At 43.4% G+C, this 19437-nt stretch overlaps 1 protein-coding gene across 5 annotated transcripts in view; it reads left to right on the top strand.

Annotated features, from left to right (window-relative positions):
* The window catches only part of SWT1 (SWT1 RNA endoribonuclease homolog), a 40077-nt gene extending 25429 nt beyond the window's left edge, over positions 1-14648 (top strand). For 2 of the 5 annotated variants that reach the window (XM_077332652.1, XM_077332651.1), the window contains exons 14-19: positions 340-485; positions 1528-1706; positions 3228-3359; positions 8212-8278; positions 11417-11481; positions 13602-14648. In XM_077332652.1, coding sequence (XP_077188767.1) covers positions 340-485; positions 1528-1706; positions 3228-3359; positions 8212-8278; positions 11417-11481; positions 13602-13707 — 695 coding nt within the window. In that variant the 3' untranslated portion in view covers positions 13708-14648. Of the gene's footprint in view, positions 1-339; positions 486-1527; positions 1707-2545; positions 3360-8211; positions 8279-11416; positions 11482-12805; positions 12948-13601 lie in introns of those variants that run through there. The other 3 variants (XR_013230059.1, XM_077332653.1, XM_077332654.1) reach the window with 3 other exon arrangements.
* Positions 14649-19437: the final 4789 nt, after the last annotated feature.

A 19437-nucleotide genomic window follows, 5' to 3' on the forward strand; every position in this document is an offset into this window, starting at 1 on the left:
AGCTGTGAATTGGTGCCCTCTGCATACCCAAAAGTGGTTCATCTAAAGAACATTTTATACCACCATGGTGGAGGAAGGCCAGGGTTGGCTCTTTGGTTCAGGGGGGCTGGACGGGGGGAGATGCATTGTCAAAGAAACAAAAAGGCACCAGGAAATTAATTGGCAATGCTAAGTTGGGAATCAGTGTTTAATAACAAAGCAGAGTAAGTGTCTTACTTTTGTATTGCTACTCTTGAGGTGGTGGTTAAAGGTGTAAGTAATCTGAGAATTGCTTTGTGGTTATATTTGCTTTTCACTGCCTGTTTACCAGTCCTTTCTTGTCTTTGGTGACCCTCTCAGCTGAGAAGGCCAGTCACACGACAGCCAAACAGGTGCTTCAAGAAACCCAAATGCTTTTGCAGATGTTCAGCTCCAGGTCGAACTATGACGGTGCTCTCCCACAGGCTGTTGCTTCAGTGAATAAACTGTGTGAGACCCTCGAGAAGGTTAGAGATGCTTTTGACTTAAGTTCAAGTCATACCCAACAGCAAACTATTTCCATGTCTAACTGCGAGGCTTGTGCATGCCTGCTTCTCCTACCTGAGATCCCCTCTTGAGCTTCCTGTAATGCAGCAGTATCATTGGCATGCAAGCAAGCGTTTGCTGTTGCAGCCGTACCGGTACAGCCTGATTTGGATGGTACAGGACACTGTAGTTTGCCAGTAAAAGCAGCGGCATGGAAGGGAAACTAAATAACAGGATGGTTTGGCAATAAGCCGAGCTTCACCTAGAAGGAAGCCAAGCAAGCTGTTGGCTGTGGCAGCATGATCTGCTGCCAGCCACTTCAGGCTGATGGGTTGAACAAAAGCCGGTTGGTCACACTGATTGCATTGCTATGAAAAGCTGCTTGGCTGCTGCCCCATGCGCTCCTGGATAGGGCATTTTTAGCTTCGGCTTACAGTGAAATTCTTGCCAGGTTCCCATCCTTTATGGAATATGTGGCGTTTGCAGGAGTCTCTCCTTCTTTACACCCCCCCCCCCAAGGTCTGGGGTGGAAGTTATTTTATCTTAAACCTCTGTTTTTTTCATACACACCCAGATGCTTTGTGACTTTTTAAAAGCAACAGCAGTAAACCTTTAATGAGCAAAATATAAGAAGGTGCTTGGAGGTATGTAGTTCCTTTTAAAACTCCATCTCTTTCAAGTAGCTACTGAGTGTAAATGTGTTAACTTTGTGGCATGTGTGTGATATTTTAAGTATTCAGGAAAGCACATGCTGTAGCAGCTGCTTCATAATCATCACTATAAATAAATACCCATCTTCCTCCCCCCTCCTTGACTAGCAAAAGTTCATCAAAGCATTACATATTTTTTAAAGGATGAACTATTCTTGGCATGCAAGTCTTGGGTGGAACCTTTTCTTTTTAAGCTTTAACTTTGGACTTCTCTGCTATTAATTTTGCCATGGCGCTATTGTTAATCTCTTTAGACCTAATACATTTACCGCTTGCTTGCTCGTTCCTCTTCACCCCCCCCCCCCAAATTCAGACAGGTACTGGGCAGAATTCTTCAGAAGCTTCCTATGAAAAAATGGAAGATATGAGTTTAACTCAGCACACTGAGGCAAGAACCGAGTCACTACCGGCAGTGCCGTTGCCTCAAGGAAAAAGACACCAAGAAATCTGGTCTATCCTTGAAAGTGTCTGGAACACAATGAACCTATACAGGTAATAACTTTTTTTTTTCTCCCAAGGGCCAGGGACCAGGTTTTTGCTAAGATTACCTTTAGTTAGATTACAGCAAGACACACCTTTTGTGCTCCTCCCCACACTTTCCGCAGGTCACTATTGAAGAGGTAAGCTGCTTATGGCAGACACCTATTTGTTCAATTTCTTTTGTTATGCTTTTGTCTAAGGTGCCATATGCACCAGTAGTGCTCTGTAAACAGCAATTCTGCATGGAGTAACACCACCAACAGACTGGAAATATTTTCACGTCATTGCTCTGTGCAAGAATCCACACATACGCTTAAATAGGATGGCACTGAAGGGTTTTCTGTTTGGGTCTCACAACTTACAGTCTGAAAGATCTCAGAATCTGCCATTACCCTATGGTTGAAGCCATTTTAATGAAAAATATATGAAGGGCAAGGCCTGATACCTCCAAAGGGTGTTACCACCCACTCCACCAGATCTGGGACAATATCCATGACCTTTTCCACTGAGGCTCTGGCAGAAGACATCCACAGAGTTGTAAGATGATCCACTTTTTATACCTGTGTGAGACATTAGGAACCAGTTAAAATTGGCAGAAGCTTCATCTGGTAGAAGGATACGCAACCTAGTGGTAGAACAGAATAATAAGACTGAGAGACTTGGGAATGTTCAGCCTGGAGAAGAGAAGGTTGAGAAGGGACATGATCGTTGTCATTAAGTATTTGAAAGATTGTCACCTGGAGGAGGGCAGGGAACGGTTCCTGTTGGCAGCAGAGGTCAGGATCTGCAGTAATGGGTATAAAATACATGTAGAATGATACTGGCTGGTAATGGGGAAAATTTTTTCACAGAGTGATTCAGCAGTGGCATAAGCTGCCTAAGGAGGTGGTGAGCTCCCTTTCATCAGCAGTCTTTAAGCAGCAACTGGACAGATACTTATGGATGCTTTAGGCTGATCCTGCATTGAGCAGCAGGTTGGACTAGATGGTCTGTATGGTCCCTTCCCAGTCTACGATTCTATTAAAAATGAGGATTTCATCCAGGTTGTAGCTTGGGCATATAACCTATTTGGGTCACTCCCCCCACTGAAGGAGAATAAAATATTGGAGCTTACATTAAGGCTTCTTCTCAGTGGGGCGAAGTTATCAACATCCCACTGCAAAGTGATAATAATAAAATCTAGTCAGATGCAAAATCTGTTATGGAGCTGGGCTATACTAAGACTGGAGGGTCAACCTTGTTCTGAGACAATACACTTGACACAGATTTGCATAGCCCTGCCAGGAGTGAGAGGAGGCATGACATAATCAGTTTGGGTGACTTCTCCCAACTGAAGAGAAGAAACCTTCAGGTGAGCTCTAATGTTTCATTCACTAGAACGTTAACGAGAGCTGAACCTGGGTAGTCAAGCAGGCCATTGTCAGCAAATGAAAATAAGCTTATCTCTCTTTCCTTCCCTGCCTTTGGCTTTATGTCTGTATGTCGTATGTACTTGCTTCTTTGAAATCAGTCTCACCCGTTTCCCTTCCTTAGGCTCGAAGTTTTCCAGAAGCTGGATCTCAGTGCAATAGATACTGCTCAGTACCAAACATCGTTCAAAGAGGCTTTCTTAGGCCTGCAGGAATTAATGTCAGCTGTGAATGAAATCCTTTCAGGAATCCAGCAGTAAGTGCATGTGTGTGAACAGGGCTCCATAGAATGTGTGCCTGCTGGACCCAACAGACTGCTTGTGCTGTCTGTTGTGCTGATGTGTTAATTCCAGGCACTGGAAATATCAGTTGTCCTTCTGTTACGACCTGTTGGCTTGCAGCTATATTCTTTTCAGTGCATGTCCTTCACTTCACAGTGATGTACTTCTGAAAGCAGGAAGTTGTGATGTGCCTGAGGCTAATGCTTTGTTTCAAAGATGAACAGATGCCTTCTAAAACAGATCCTGTTGGTAGCAGTTACTAGATCAGCACAGTTTTACTTTGGGTTTTTGGGCCGTTTGGTGGTGTGATTGGCCCAGCTTGAATTAAAAAGTTGCTTCAGAACGGATCCGACGTTTCAAGGTCCCAAAGCTCTCCTAAGAATGTGAAAAGCCTGCCAGCTTTAGCAGGGAGCAGCTTATGAGGCTCTAGTGCCAATAGGAGTCTGAGACAATTGGAAAGGAGGCGGGCACTCCAAAGGGATATGGGAAAGCCAGGGATGAGGACTGGATCCCTCTCTGGGTATCTGTTGGGTTTCAAAATGGCAGCAGTAGCACTTAACATGAGGCAGCGTAGAGATGTAATGTGTAAAAGGAAAATTGTCCGGAAACTTGGAGATGTTGGAAATAACATATTGGTTGGTAGACTGGACAAGTGAGCTTGTTATCCTTAAAAGATGAAACAAAAGAGTCCTTTAAAACTAACAATTTATTGACAGAGTAAGCTTTCATCAACCTGAGCTCATCTTCCACAGATCTGATTCATGAAAGGTTATGCTGGAATATATTTCCCTCATCTTTGAAGTTGGTTTTTATACCCTGCTTTTCACTGCCTGAAGGAGTTTCAAAGCAGCTTACAATTGCCTTCCTTTTCTGTGGTGGATCCCCCCCCCCCCCATTTTAAATCTGTTTTTGAGTTATGTTTACCTATGCAGTTCTTCTTAAAAGGCTCCTGTTCCTGTACATGGGTTCTGTTCCACAGTCATGGGAGGTGTTTTTTGAATCTGAGGGAAGAGGATGGCAGTTGGAAGCCAGGCCTTGTGAGGAAAGGACAGCTGTGTCTTGAGTGAGGGGACAAAATGGTAAATCTTCCTGGGCTGAGGAGGAAAAGGGAAATAAAGGGTTCAGGAGCTGGGTTCAAGGGAGAACAGGCTGGTTGTTTTCTTTCTCTGAGGTAAATGGTCACAATGGTTTCTCTGCCCATTCATGTTACCCCCCTTTTATGCTGAGAGCTCTTTTTATTGTTTAATAAATTAGCTGTTGTTGTTGTTGTTTTCTAGTGCTTCTGTTACTTTGTTTAGGGACTGAATCAAGAAAGTATCAGTTCCAGGAAGTCAGTACAAACCATACCATTAGCCCAAAGGAAAAATAATACGCACACACACACATGCGCACACACACACAACCATGTATATTTTTCCATGAGTAGGTAGATTCCTCCTGGTTAAAAGAGGTCTTACTGTTGGCAGCAACCAGGGGATCACAAGATAAGAGGAAGTGTGAAGGCCTAAGAGTGGCAACCAGTGGGCTATACCCACCTCTAATTCACCTCACTGACACCCCGTGAGGTAGGTGAAGCTTAGAAAGCTTCTAACAGGGCTGCTCGATCAGAACAGCTCTATCAGGACTGTGACCCCATCTGGCTGCATATGGGGGAGTGGAGAATCCAACGGGTCGCCAGATACAAAACCGCCACTCTTAACCGTGACACCAAGCTGGCTCCCCCTGTATTCCTCTTTGATTTTGCTGGATAATGACTAACCTGGTTGCCCACATGGAATTATCCTTTTTAAAGGCTTGTTCCCTTATAAATTAATGGTACATAAATGTATGCTGCCATCTACTGGCAATTCAGCAGAAAATATCATAGTGTGGCTTGTCTCTTCTGAGCGGTCTGTCCCTTAATTGAAATAAAAATAGGCTTTATGCTGGACTGTGCAATTTAGGCATAGAAAGCTTTGAGCAGACTTTTGAAAAAATGGTTCCCTCCATTGCCTGCTGTTTACTGATACCCAAAATGCATGCACATTTGCATATCATGTATAAATTGGGTCTATTTGCACTCCCCCCCCCGAAGCTTGTCATTTTTGTACAATTTAGAATATTTGAATGAATGAATTACTTATGATCAACAACAAGAACAAAATGAGAATGTTTTGCAAGTCAGATGATGCATCAAAAATAGTTTTATGGGTAAAACTGAAGTTCATAAGGGCGTGACAAATACCTTTGTATGGCAAGAAACACATCTTCCTGGGCTATTAACAGAGCTTTAGTTGGAATATTTGGGATATTTGGGAATTCCTGCTTCCTGAATCAGGAAAAAAGATTGTTTTATCCAGTTGAAGTTAGTAAAGTATGCTCACAAAAAGAGCTAAGGGCTATGACATTGGAGATGACATACAATTTGGGTTCCGTGTGCATGTTGAAAGCCTACCTATAATGCTTCTGTCAGTGCCTACTTTGACACAGTTCCATTGGAGTAGTTTTTAGTGTACATTCTATTGGATACAGCTGTGATAAGACCCAGAAGTAAAGGAAAAAAGAAATGCAGAAAAAGAGAAGTAAAAAAGAAAGAAAAGAATAATGAATACAAAGTTGGTTTGTATCCATGCAGATCCCAACCCATAAAGGGTTAATACCAGGCAGGGTCAGTGTATTGGAGTCAGATTGGAGCCAGTCTGAAAGGAGACTCACAGGAGTCAGTCAAAGGAGAGACACTCAAGCAGGAGAACTTGAGGGAAAAATCTGGATTAGAGTGGAGAACAGTTGTGCTCTTAAGTATAGCTCTGAAGAACAAATAAGGGGTGGGCTGAAAAGTTGTTTTGGGGGAAGAAATCCAAACTCTGAGTCTTCTGGAGGAAGAAGCCTTCCCAGCCCAGGTTCTAAGAGAACTGAGCAACTGAATTCAGGGGAGCTCTGAAGGGAACCTTGGCATTTAAGAACCAAGGAAATTCAGGCTAAGAAAGAGAGAAAGAGAAATGTAAGGACCATTCTCTAGCCTTGAAGGAAACTTTATTCAGCTGAGGGGATTGCTTCAAGGCTGAGAGGGGAATAAAAGCACAACTCTGTTTGTTACAAAGTCTGCTTCACAATAATCTATTGAAACTGCATTTACTTAAGAACATCTATTTAATAAAGTTAAGTTTCTTATTGTTATTCTTTAAAGTCCGTGATCTAACCTCTGAGGTTAAAACTGTATGCCTAAAACAGAAAGGGGGCATGAGACTAGGTGGGACAATTTGAGATCTATTTAAAATAGAACACACTACCAGGTTGACCAGCAAGAACAAGAGAAAAGAAGATTAGGGAACTTCCATATTGTTAAAGAAGACAAAGTTATGTGTCTTTACTTCCCTTCCCCCTTTCATGATATTTGGGGCCAAAAAGGATGTTGTAACAATTGCAACTATTCCAACAGAAAAACTAGCATGTAAAAGTTCCGCAGCATTACCTGGGTTCTCTTCTTTATCACCTCACATATATAAAGTTCTCTGTAGTTTGAGTGGAAATCACCTCAGATTATCTTCTCTATTACCTCACATATATAAAGTTCTCAATGGTTTGAGTGGAAATAGCCTCAGATTATCACATGTTTAAAGCGGCTCAAGGCATGCTTTGGGGAAGTGTCAAACACAAGCATGAATTTTGCCATCAGGCCTTACCGCCATTAACTGTGGTTAACTTAAGTTGGCAATGTGATTAGCTACATTTTAGAATGATAAATAGCTACTACTACTGTATGCTTATATCTCTTCTTTCTTCATCCATGGAACTTAAGGCAGCACATGTAGGTTCCCATCCAGGCAAAAAGACCATAGACTTGCCTAGCTTCAGTCATGTTAACGGCATTGTGTGTTTTCAGACCATACCTGGGGCCAACTAGGGTTTTTCCTTAAGTCAGGATCTGGTTGGCCCCAACAACAGATAATGGAGGTGGCAACATAACATGGATGGGTAGAGGGTTTTGCACTCTAGAAGGGGGAGGCTGGAGAGAATATATATGACCTTGGTTAAGCACTTTGGTATTACTCTATCAGCACTGCCCAAGGGAATCCTGATGGTGAAAATTCTTAGGACTCAACCTCACAGACACTGGTCTGGGCTTCCTTATACATTTTGGAATCCTTACTGAATCAAACCATTCTGAAGACAGGGGTTCAGGGCTGCAAGCTGAAGTGTTACTTCAGTGTTCATGCAGGATGTTAAGACACCAAGCCATGGTTAATGCTAGCTAGAGGAGAGTAATAATGTCATTGCTGGATTTTTTAAAAATGCAAACATCTTTGTGCTTGGAGCCTATTAAAAAATCTAAGGGGGAAATGTATTTCCCCCTTCCCTAGGTAAAGGTAAAGGTATCCCCTGTGCAAGCACCGGGTCATGTCTGACCTTGAGGTGGCGCCCTCTAGCATTTTCATGGCAGACTCAATACGGGGTGGTTTTCCAGTGCCTTCCCCAGTCATTACTGTTTACCCCCCAGCAAGCTGGGTACTCATTTTACTGACCTTGGAAGGATGGAAGCCTGAGTCAACCTTGAACCGGCTGCTGGGATTGAACTCCCAGCCTCATGGGCAGAGCTTTCAGACTGCATGTCTGCTGCCTTACCACTCTGCGCCACAAGAGGTTCCCCCTTCCCTACAAAAGTGCTAACTTTTCTAGTTCTTTCTTTTTATTGTTTAATAAATTGTTTAATAAATTTATTGTTTAATAAATAATTCCTTTATTATTCTAGTAACATCAGTCTTAATATTAATGGTAATACGAATTCTTTGAATATTCATGTAAAATACTTTTAATGAGTGACCATTTTTCTCTTTTTCTTTCTTTCAGAATTTTGATGCCAGACAGTAGCTTTCAGGATGTCTGGACTCTATATAACTTCTTAGCTAAAAACAAGGTGGGTTAGTCAAAATATTTAGCTGGCATGATTGTTATTCTATATGTGCATGCTGGGAGGAGGAGAAGAATCAGAATGTTTCCAGACTGCTCAGGAGTTTGAAATGTGGAACAGATACTTTGACTGTGAGAGACTTCCCCAAAACTTGAGGTTTCTGTTGGTCTTTTGTGGAAAAGGGAACATGAAAGCAAGCTCCCCAAACATCTGGGGGTGGTCACACAAGCTAGAAAACTGAAAACTTCCTCACTATGTTAATCTAGCTGCACATCAGTCACTAAGATCTGATTGGTTCAGGCTCAAGAAAAGTAAGCATCCTTTTTGAGTCTGATTAAGGGAATTAAGTTGTTCTATAGTTATGAGATGAGCCTCTTGTGGCACAGAGTGGTAAGGCAGCAGACATGCAGTCTGAAGCTCTGCCCATGAGGCTGGGAGTTCAGTCTCATCAGCTGGCTCATGGTTGACTCAGCCTTCCATCCTTCCGAGGTCGGTAAAATAAGTACCCAGCTTGCTGGGGGGTAAACGGTAATGACTGGGGAAGGCACTGGCAAACCACCCCGTATTGAGTCTGCCATGAAAACGCTAGAGGGCGTCACCCCAAGGGTCAGACATGGCCTGGTGCTTGCACAGGGGATACCTTTACCTTTACCTTTTATAGTTATGAGATCTACAATGATATCTCTTCTCCCCAGAAAGCTCCTCAACTGTTTTATAACCTCATATTTAGTATTCAAAAGGAGCATCTGGCCTTTAAATGGACAGATAGTCATGCTGATCTAATTCCTCTGAAGAATTAAATTTTGACTGGGAAATTTCTTTGCAGCATCCACAAGTGTTTTCTTTTGAGAAAAACATTTCCTTTTGAGGCAAAACAGGTGGCTGTGGGGGAGTTACAGTTAACTGTTCCCAGCTGTTTCTCTTCTCCCAAATGTAACACTGTTTGAGTCAACCTACTCATCTCCTCCTTTAATTCATTTAAAGTAAAGAATATTAAGGAGACCACTCTCGCAGTCAGTTCTGTAGGTTCTTTTACAGCATCCTGGCTATTATCAACTTATATATATTTAATGCTTGGGATTTTTTATCCATTTCCTTGGATCCGCTTTGTGTCTATCTATCCGTCTGTGTTTCCACAGCATAATTTTCAGGTAAAGAGACCAACAAGGCATAGCAGTTTGAAGTTGGAACAGCATATTCCCTTTGGTTTGTGAATCAAAGTAGTCAACAATTGACTAAATCCCCCATTGCTTACTAGCTGGCAGATATTCCATATCCTTATCTTCCCTCTGGCATTTTTTCTGCCCAATTTAGTTACTAAGCAGCTGCTGACCAAAAACTGTTCTATCTTGCCCAGCATTGGTAAAATATTAGTGATAAAACAATTAGAGGGAGCTTATAGGGAGAATTAAGAGAAACCAACTTGTGGAGCATTTTTCGGGTTCCTTCCTCTCTCCTTGCACAGCCGCATGGCTGGTTTAGGTGGAATCCTCTGCTGAAGGAGGATTCAAGCATCTTTTAAGATCCGCTGACAAGGCTTCATGGTATTGCCACAATAGAGATCGCCATGGGACAAAATGTTGGCTTGTGGGCATTGTGTATCCACTTTACACTTGAATCTCTCTTGGGAGGGATTTCCAGGAAAAGCTAGGAAGAATGTCTCTCTCCATGTATGGACTGACAGAACATTTGCCCTGCTTTTCAATCTGAAGATTTCCAAGGCAGCTGGATATATGCTGGAACTGAACTTGCTAGTGTTTCTGTTGAAGTGTTTTATAATTTAAAGCAGCGGTTCTCAACCTTTTTCGTGCCGCAACCCCAACTTTGGCAGCATTGGCGTGCGTGGTTGCACAGGCGCACAACAATCAAGGCGGCCAGTGCCATGGCAGCAGCACCACTGCTGCCTGCCACTGCCACCCCAGCAGTCAGCAACGGAGCGACCCCGCAGAAGGGGCCAAGCGCCCCCAAATGTGGTCGTGACCCCAAGGTTTAGAACCACTGATCTAAAGTGTTGTTTTCAATTGATCAAATGGTTGATAGGGTGAAAAGGTGGCATCTTAAATGAAAGAATATAACCATTACATCTAGTCCATTGTATAGCCAGTTATACTTGTTGGCTGGCAACTCCATCTTCCTCTTCTAGGCTTCCAGAGAGAGTTCTGTTGAGCAATTGGTTTCATTAGCTATCAGGTTCTCCACTTTTCTTGCACTTATCAGGGCCACCAAAGTGGCTAACATTAAAAAGAAACATAATAAAATATATTTTTTAAAACATTAAAACAAAGCTAAAATGCATAATTAAAACTAAACTACACATACAAAACATACAAACAAAAATTAAAATAGGGAGGGAAGGGGGGATTGTTACCACAGGATGTGTTTAAAGCTGCTAGTAGCTTAGATAGCTTTAAAGGAGGGTAGAACCGATTTGTGGAGGACAGGTCCATCTGTCATTGTTGGTCAATGTGAGTTTCTGTGTTTGGAGGCTAACACTTCTGGATGCCAGCGGCTTTGGTCTCTGTGCCCTCCTGTGGGCCCACTGAGGCAGCAAGGTGGCAAAAGGAATGCTGAACCAGATGGACCATCAGGGCTCCTCTTAACATTTTTCTTTTTGGTTTAAGATTTGTTAGTTGATCACAGCAGGGAGAAATACCATTCTTTCAAAGTGGTTTGTGAGAAACATAATGAAGAAATCATTTGCAGGAGACAATAGTTAACAGTTGGCAGGCCTAGCACATACATGTGTGAAGCGATTGCAGCCTTGCATATTGGGTCTGGATACTTTCAGTCAGTCAGTCACCTGCTGCTCATGGCAGCTTACAACAACTCAAAAATTACAATACTAGAATCATAGAATCATAGGGTTGGAAGGGGCCATACAGGCCATCTAGTCCAACCCCCTGCTCAACACAGGATCAGCCCAAAGCATCCTAAAGCATTAAAACCAACATTAAAACCTTGAAATAAGCCAATGCTATATATTATCATGTGGCAATCCTCATTTCAACAAAAAACATCTCCGAAGTAGTCCTAGTCTTTTTTTTCTTTTTCTTTTTAACTGAGTCTGTCCTACTGAACAATGCCGGGCATCTAAGACAGTGAATCTTTCCAAGCATTTCAATGTTTTTCCCCCTCCCTCCTTAGATAAACGCTAGCATAACATTCAGTGCTGAAGAATTCTATGACTGTGTTTCCCAGGGGACGTACAGGTAACATTTTTAAAGCATCTAGAACTGCTCTTCTCTTTATTACTTAAACCTTTTTGAAGTAGCAGCTCAGTGATCTCTGCGTGTGCGTGACTGTGTGTGCATGCATGCACAAAGGGCCTTACCTTGCCCTTGCCCTATGAAGTATGTGTACTCACTAGAATAAATGAACCAAATTTCCTGTGATCCCAGAGTGTTTTTTCAAGTTAAAAAAAAAAAATTGAAACATAGGCTGTGTCGGACCTTGTTTGTTATCTTGCCATTAAGCAGTTAATTAGTCTTCCAGTCTTTGAAGTAGGTTATAATTAAGTTGGGGACACGTTAAATATTCATGGCTTTGTGCAGCGTGGGAGTTTCTTGAGATGATTTGAGAGGGAGTCTATGAGGCTGTGTTGTCAAACATTCTGATTGCTTTCCAAGTTCAGGATTTGTATTGGCACCAGTCACAATGTTCTGTCGCTAGTGCTTTCACTGCAGCTGCTCTGGGGTGGGCGGTGGGGGGAACACCATTGGGATATTAAGTTCTGAAATGCAGATTTTCATTACCATTGAAATCTGACCAGAAGATGTATGCATCAGGGGACTGAGAATGCTTATTCGCTGAACCATTTGTTCTCTAGCTGTGTCTCTTCCCTGTATATTTTAGCCTACGTTATGAGAAAGTTATCATACCACTGGACAGTCAGTGTGGTGTAGTGTTCAATGTATGACTAGGATCTAAGAGATCCAGGTGTGGATGCTGACTGCCATGGAAGCTCCTGTGTGGCCAGTCGCATGCTCTCTTAGCCTAACCCCCACCCCAGTTTGTCATGACAATAGAATGGGGGCGAGGAGAATGCTGTAAGCCAGCGGACCGCTGTGGAGTTGTGGGCGGAGAGGGCGGCCTGGGGGCCCGCGCACGCGCGGCAGCCCCAGCACAAACGCGGACTGCCGCGCATGCGCGTTTGCGCCGCAGCCATGCCGGCGGGCCACGGCTTCCCCTCCCGGCCCCTCTGGGCCGCGAGCAAATCGGCCACTTTGCTCACGGCCTGGCGAGCTTCTCGCTTCGGGGGGGGGGGAGAAGGAGCCGCGGCCCAGCGCCGGGCTGCGGCCTGCGGGTTGGGGACCACTGCTGTAAGCCACCTTGGCCCCCATTGTGGGGAAGAGTGAAGCATACATGAATCAAATAGAATCTGAACTGTTTCTTCTCAGAATTCAGTCAAAGCAGATGGCAGCAATGTTTACTTTGAAGGAGATGCACTAATCCCTCGGCCTGCACAGCCAGCCAGAGTGATATAGTAACTAGAATATCAGACTAAGACTCGTGTGCTCATATCTCCAAACGTAGGACAATTGGGCCAGTGAACCACCCCGAGGCGGAAATCCTGAAAGGGGCGATATATCAATTTAATAATATATAAAAATTAAAAAATGAAGTCTGAGAGCTGACCATCCTTGCAGGGTTCCTGTGAAGATAAAACACAACAGAGGTGAATAATGTATGTTGGCCTGAGCTCCTTGAAGGAAGGGTGCTATAAAAATGTGATGGAGTCGTACTATAAAGTGGAGTCCTTTACTTTTTAATTCCAAGTATGTCAGGACAGTTGCACTTACCTTGTGGGGAGGGAATAGCATTTTGTACATGCTCAAAGGACTTCCTTATATGCTACTACCTAATTTAATAAGAGGGTGGTGTTAAGTGAATGTCTGAAAGAGGTGTAGGATTCTGAAGAGTTATGTACTAACTAACCACTGTCTCTTATCGGTGCCTTAAAAAGTTGCCATGGCTTTATCTTCATTTACAGTAAAGCCATGGTAAGCACAGAGGCTGGTCCAAGGTATATTGTATGCTATTTTGATTATTTCAGAGGGTAGCTGTGTTTGGTCCTTAGCAGAATGGCTTGATCTGAATTTACTAGCACCTTAGAGACCAGCTTTGACTGTTGAAATTTGATCCCCTGAAATCTTGTTGGTCACAAAGATGCTACTCAACTAGAATCTAGTTATTTGGATTATGATGATTAAGCTTATGTAATAACAGACTTATTTTTGAGAGTCATTTGAACAACAGCAATAACATGTCAAATCTTGAAAAGCACCCTTTTCCTTTCCCTCCCCAATTTTCCTTTTTTCATTCTTTCCAGGGAACGGTTGTCAATTGGTTGCAGCCAACTAGTTCAGCTAGAACACGCTATTAAACAGTTCTACGAATCTGTTGGTATGGAAGCCAAAACCAGAGGATGGCTGTGATTCTGCAATTACCTGAAGCTTATGAAGGAATGGTGTTTTTTCTCTGTTAGTCTTAAACTGCAGACTTATGCATAGTGCTTTGGGAATAAATCCAGTTGAATTGAGATTTATTCTTCTGAGTAAACATGCATAGGATTATAGTCCCTGTCTTTAGGGGGGAAATGCATTTATTTTTTTTACAGTGATTTCTGCCTGACTTACAAATGCAGCTGTAACTGATTTGCCAGGGAAAACCTATTTTCAGTGAATAGATGCAAGTGGGAAAAGCTGCTGTTTTTTGCACCTTTTAAAACAATATTAAAAGGGTATTTTTTGCTATTTATATATAAAATTCACTACTATTTAACTTTTTAAATTTGTACCCTACACTGATCTGTACAAAGTAAAGTTTCTTGTGATGCAAGTTCATGAGTTGAGCCAAACTTTACTTTGTTAAATCTCCATTGATCACAATGGAAAAATTAAGCATGTGCCAGTTTAAAAAATTCTTAACTGTGGCTGAATTCCTGTCCTCAAAATATCCAATACTCTGGATACCTTTATTTGCATAACTTTGCTTCCTCTGTGTGTATAGCATGTCATGTCACTGGTTTTGAAAAATCTTTACATTCTACTGTACTCAAAATGAATGTTGCGTTTCCTGTTCTTCGTGTGCAGGTCACATGGCTGTTCTCTCAATTTGAGCTGAAATGTGTGTGTGTGTGTAGGGGGGGAGAATTAAATCACATACAAGATACCTACATAATTATTTAGTATTTATGTGTCTGTAAAGTCTGGATTAAAACTGGCCTATTCTCTTCTATCTAAGATACCCTTTTTAGCCACTGCTGTATTCAAGCCACCCAATTAAGTTATTTATTTGACTAGCAGTTATTTTCAGTGTCTTTAAAATACTTTGTAATTTGAACCAGTCTTCCAATAAACTGCAGTTCTCTGCTGAACTGTCTTCTTGCCAAATAAGATTTATGATACCTTGAAAGCCAGCACTGTGTCACTGTGAAGGTAAAATTGAGGGCTACGTTACCAGATATGAATTCTAGAGGCTGGCATACCTAGTGTGCCACTCTGAAGGAGAAAATGTCTCAGCCAAGAAACCAAATGAATGTTGAGGAGGGTGGAGGTGACTTCCCTTTTCCCTCACACCTGTTATCAGCCCATGAAGGGGTCATGGGAGGAAAAAAAACACCCCTTGGAGGTTTCAGAAACAGCCTCTTCACTGGGCCTTCTGCTCAGTCCTGCCACTTCCATGGACAATACAGATGAGAACTGGTAGTGGGAGGGATGCTGAAAAACTGCCTTATTTACTTGCAAAAAAGATGACGTCTCCTAAAAGTGCTCTCTCTCTCTCTCTATGTATGTATGTGCGTGTGTGTATATGTAAATGTATATATCTATGTATATCTGTCTGTCTATCTATCTCCCCTCTTCTTTTGGTATCTCTTGGGCAAAACCTAGTCTTGTATACATTTACTGTGGGTTTTGTGGATTCCACAGTAGATCGATTTGTATTGCTAGGATCGATTTATTGACTTTGTTTATATTTTGAGTAAAAAAATAATGTAATTAATTGGGTTTGTTGGCATCATTTGTAAAGCTTACATCTAAAGTCCCTAGTGTTATTTTACAGCACACACAACCCAGCCTGACAAAGTAACAAATGAGTTTGCCAGCTCCCATCTATAACTTATTGTAGGAGGCTTCTCTTATTTTTGCTTGGGGGTGAGAATATCTCACTAGAGCAGGGGTAGTCAAACTGCGGTCCTCCAGATGTCCGTGGACTACAATTCCCAGGAGGGGCTCCTGGGAATTGTAGTCCACGGACATCTGGAGGGCCGCAGTTTGACTACCCTGAGATATTGCAAAGCACTAGAGCAGGGGTAGTCAAACTGTGGCCCTCCAGATGTCCGTGGACTACAATTCCCAGGAGCCCCTGCCAGCGAATGCTGGCAGGGGCTGCTGGGAATTGTAGTCCACGGACATCTGGAGGGCCGCAGTTTGACTACCCCTGCACTAGAGATTTAAAGGGTCTGATTTATAGCTGGCTTAGCTTTTTCATCAGCTCATATGGATCATGTGGCTTATATATGGAAGGAGTATAGTAATGGTAGAAAACATGGCTCCCAGGACAAGACAATTCTTAAGCTCATCAACAAATTAAGGGAATCTTCTTGAAAAATAAATGCCTTGGAAAATACAGGCTGTTTTCTGCCAAGAACCATACTGGTTGAAGTGGGTCCCCATTCTGCCATAAAAATTCAGCGGGTGACTTTGAGCCAGTAATTTTCTCCCAATCTGGTGGCAATGGGCAGCTAGCAGAACAGTGGACATCTGACCTTTTGTTCTGCTGGGTTTCCTAGTGTTGTGGTGGATCCTGTGAAGTATCTTAGCCAGGCTTCCAAGCTTCCTTGGAGACTGTGCTAGAACCAAAAAACTCTCCCTCACCAAAGATTATTGCCAACACTGTTCTTCCTCTGTTTCATATTTGTTTTTCCACACCTATCAATAAAAGTAGTAAATGAGTCATCTATAACTCTGTGACAACTAACTCAAGTCATTTTCTGCACACCTGGGGAGCTGTGGTGGCCTGTTCCCATCTGAGCTGGAAATCCAGGCTTTCTCCTGATGGGGCCGGGAGACACTGGCTGTGCCAACCTTGGAGCTGGCAGCATTCCCAGCTGTAGTTATCAGACCTGGTGGGATGCCAGAGTCTAAGCAGTACCCAGAGGAGAGTTGATACATAGTCCACAAGTCAAAAGGTAAGCAGCATGGCAGAACACAGTCCAAGAGATCAGCACAGGGGGCACAGAGTCAAGGTCACTGTCCATCTGGAGTCAGGCATGGTCAGATCATCAGGCTGGGCAGATTTACAGATGTGGACAAAGAAACAGTTCCAGTTGTTTCACCCAGAGTGAGCCCTGTGCCTCAGCCTCAAATAGGCATGGGCAGCAGATGAGGAAAGCTTCTGCAAAGCCTTACACAGGGGTTGGCAGTCTTTCAGCCCTTATCCTATGAGGAATCGGATGCATCCTCCAGTGTCTGGTTACAACTAGCAGCCAGCTGGGCATTTCTCCTGCAACTTAGGTCTTTGCCTTTGTTGCTCCAGAAGCTCCCCTCTGCACCAGGCTTCCCGACTGATGCTTGGATGAGGCTCTTTTGCCCCATCACCAGCCTCCACCAGTCCTGCAAATAGGTAGGAACTTTGGCTTATGGGTGGCTTGATTTTGATGCCTGTAATTTGCCCAGGTGCTACCAGTTTATTCACATTAGGACAGACATTAGGACAAAAATGGCTGGTTATGCATTAGTCCCACAGGGCCTACAAAATGGCACTCTTCTGCTGGTTTATGGATTAGGTAATGGCTGTCTAGTAATGATACAGGTCTCCCATCTTCTCCTTGGCTCCCCTCCCCTTCTTTTACATCAGTGGTTCTCAACCTTCCTAATGCCGTGACCCTTTAATTTGTTGTTGTTAGTTGTGAAATCGTGTTCACACATCGCGACCCCATGGACAATGATCCTCCAGGCCTTCCTGTCCTCTACCATTCCCCGGAGTCCATTTAAGCTCACACCGACTGCTTCAGTGACTCCATCCAGCCACCTCATTCTTTGTTGTCCCTTTCATTTGCCCTCAAGTGCTCACAGCATTTGGCTCTTCTCCAGGGAGTCCTTCTCATGAGGTGATCCTTTATTACCATAAAATTATGCAAGTGTTTTCTCAGAAAATTAAACAAACATGATTGTACATAGTTTTTTCCCCCCTGGGGTTTCTCAGTTCAGTTCTGCCTCTTGTCCCACCATGCCCATCTCACTCTTTTCTAGATGAACGCTCTATCTCAATCTACCTCACAAGACTGTTGTATGGATGATGTCCTCCCTGCCAAACTACTTGCCCTGCCCTCTGAAAGGACTGTTTGACTCTCAAAGGGGTCCCAACCCCCAGGTTGAGAATCAGTTTTAGATCCTCAGAGTTTAATTAGCCTGGCAGAAGGTATTTGGGGGTGGGGGAGAGGTATCGGTTTTATCTGTATATTTATTATAAACCAGTGGTCCCCAACCTTTTTATCACCGGGGACCGGTCAACACTTGACAATTTTACTGAGACCCCAGGGGGGGGGAATAGTCTTTTGCCGAGGGACGTCGCCACCGCCGCCTGAGACCCTGCTTCACTTGCTTTCCTGCTGGTGCCCATGACTTCCCACTGCGGGGTGCTGCCAGCAGCAGCTGCGCAGTGCCATGCTGAAGGGGAACCCCAGACCGGGGGTTGGGGACCACTGTTATAAACCACTCCAAGCCCACTTGGGAGAAGAGCAGTATATAAACTAGGGGTTTTTCAGGGTCATCTAGTCCACCCCCCAACAGAGTACAGGAAATTCACATCTACCAGCCTACCCAGAGACCCCAATTCCATGCCCAGATGCCCCTCCCCCCCCCCACAAAAAAAAAAAAACATCCCTAGCCAGTGCCTGGAATCCTGTTGCTAGATAAACAGGCAGCTAGAGAAAGGGGGAAATCTCAGTCCTTGGTTCAAAAGCAGTACTGGTCAGTGAGGTTTCCCAGGCATAGTCGGGAGTCTGCTTTATACTGGTTCTTTAAGGAACTGAGTAGTAGAGTGGTCCTTAAAAGCTATCAGAGCCTTATTAGTTTGTATTTATCTTGCAGCTTCAGAGGATATGTGAGGACAGCGATGGTGCTTTGCAGGCTTAGGCCCATTGCCTTTGAGGGGGATGACTAATTAAGATGATCCTCCCCCCTGCCAAGCTTGTTTATGGTTTTCGTTCTCTAAGCATTTCTTTGGGAAGGTGGGCCTCAGCCACTCCACTTGATGAATACTTCCTTGAATTTTCCTTTCTGAGGTAAAACTGTTTAACAAAAATGCAGCTATGCCTGTGAGTCTTGCAGGACCTCCTGGTGAACTTGAGATTTATCTGTTATGGACAAGAAGCAGGTAACTTATTAAAATCTTGTAGGATGTTTTGCTCACCCTAGCTCCTCCTCCTTATCAAAGTATACATGTGCCTGTTTAGATGATGTCATTAAAATCATGAGGCAATTGCTAATGAAAACATAGTGGACTTAGATCCAGCAATCCATCAGGGGAAAGCATTTAATTCCTGCATGTCCCTCCCTTGGCAATCACTTCCAGCCCTGGAAAGGTTTCTTTCTGGGGGTGAGGGACCTATACATGGACTGAGGCTGAAGAGACTGCTCTAGAAGGAAATATGGTTTTACATTTTTTCCACCCAACAGCATGTGGTTAATAGTCCAAAACAAGTCCCACAACCCCATGAATAAGTTTCACCAGGCTCAGAAACTACTCAGAGGAAGCAAACACTGTAAAGATCTGAAGCATTAGTGGGCTACAGCGCACTGAATCCAACGCAGTAGATAACTAAGTTTAGAAATTGTGAAATGTGGTAGTGATACAATAAGTTTCACCATTTTAGAATCAGGCAGTGCAAATGAACCTGTAACTGCAGCTTGAAGATTAATGCTTATAGGACTGCACAAGACCTCTAAAAGGTTAAACGGAGATGGCTCCTGGTCTCTTTGAAACGTACAAGGTAGTATTCTCCAATTTCATTGAGCAGTTACACTGTGGGCACAGCTCTGAATTTTTGAAGCCGAGTTCTCTGAAACATAGGGCAAAAAACTGTTCAAGGTTTGATACCAAGATGGGCTAGGTGGAGGGAGCCAGTGTATCCAGAGGAGGCAAATTGCTCTTTGCTCATA

Source organism: Paroedura picta, chromosome 4 (genome assembly GCF_049243985.1).
Source record: "Paroedura picta isolate Pp20150507F chromosome 4, Ppicta_v3.0, whole genome shotgun sequence".
Taxonomy (NCBI): domain Eukaryota; kingdom Metazoa; phylum Chordata; class Lepidosauria; order Squamata; family Gekkonidae; genus Paroedura; species Paroedura picta.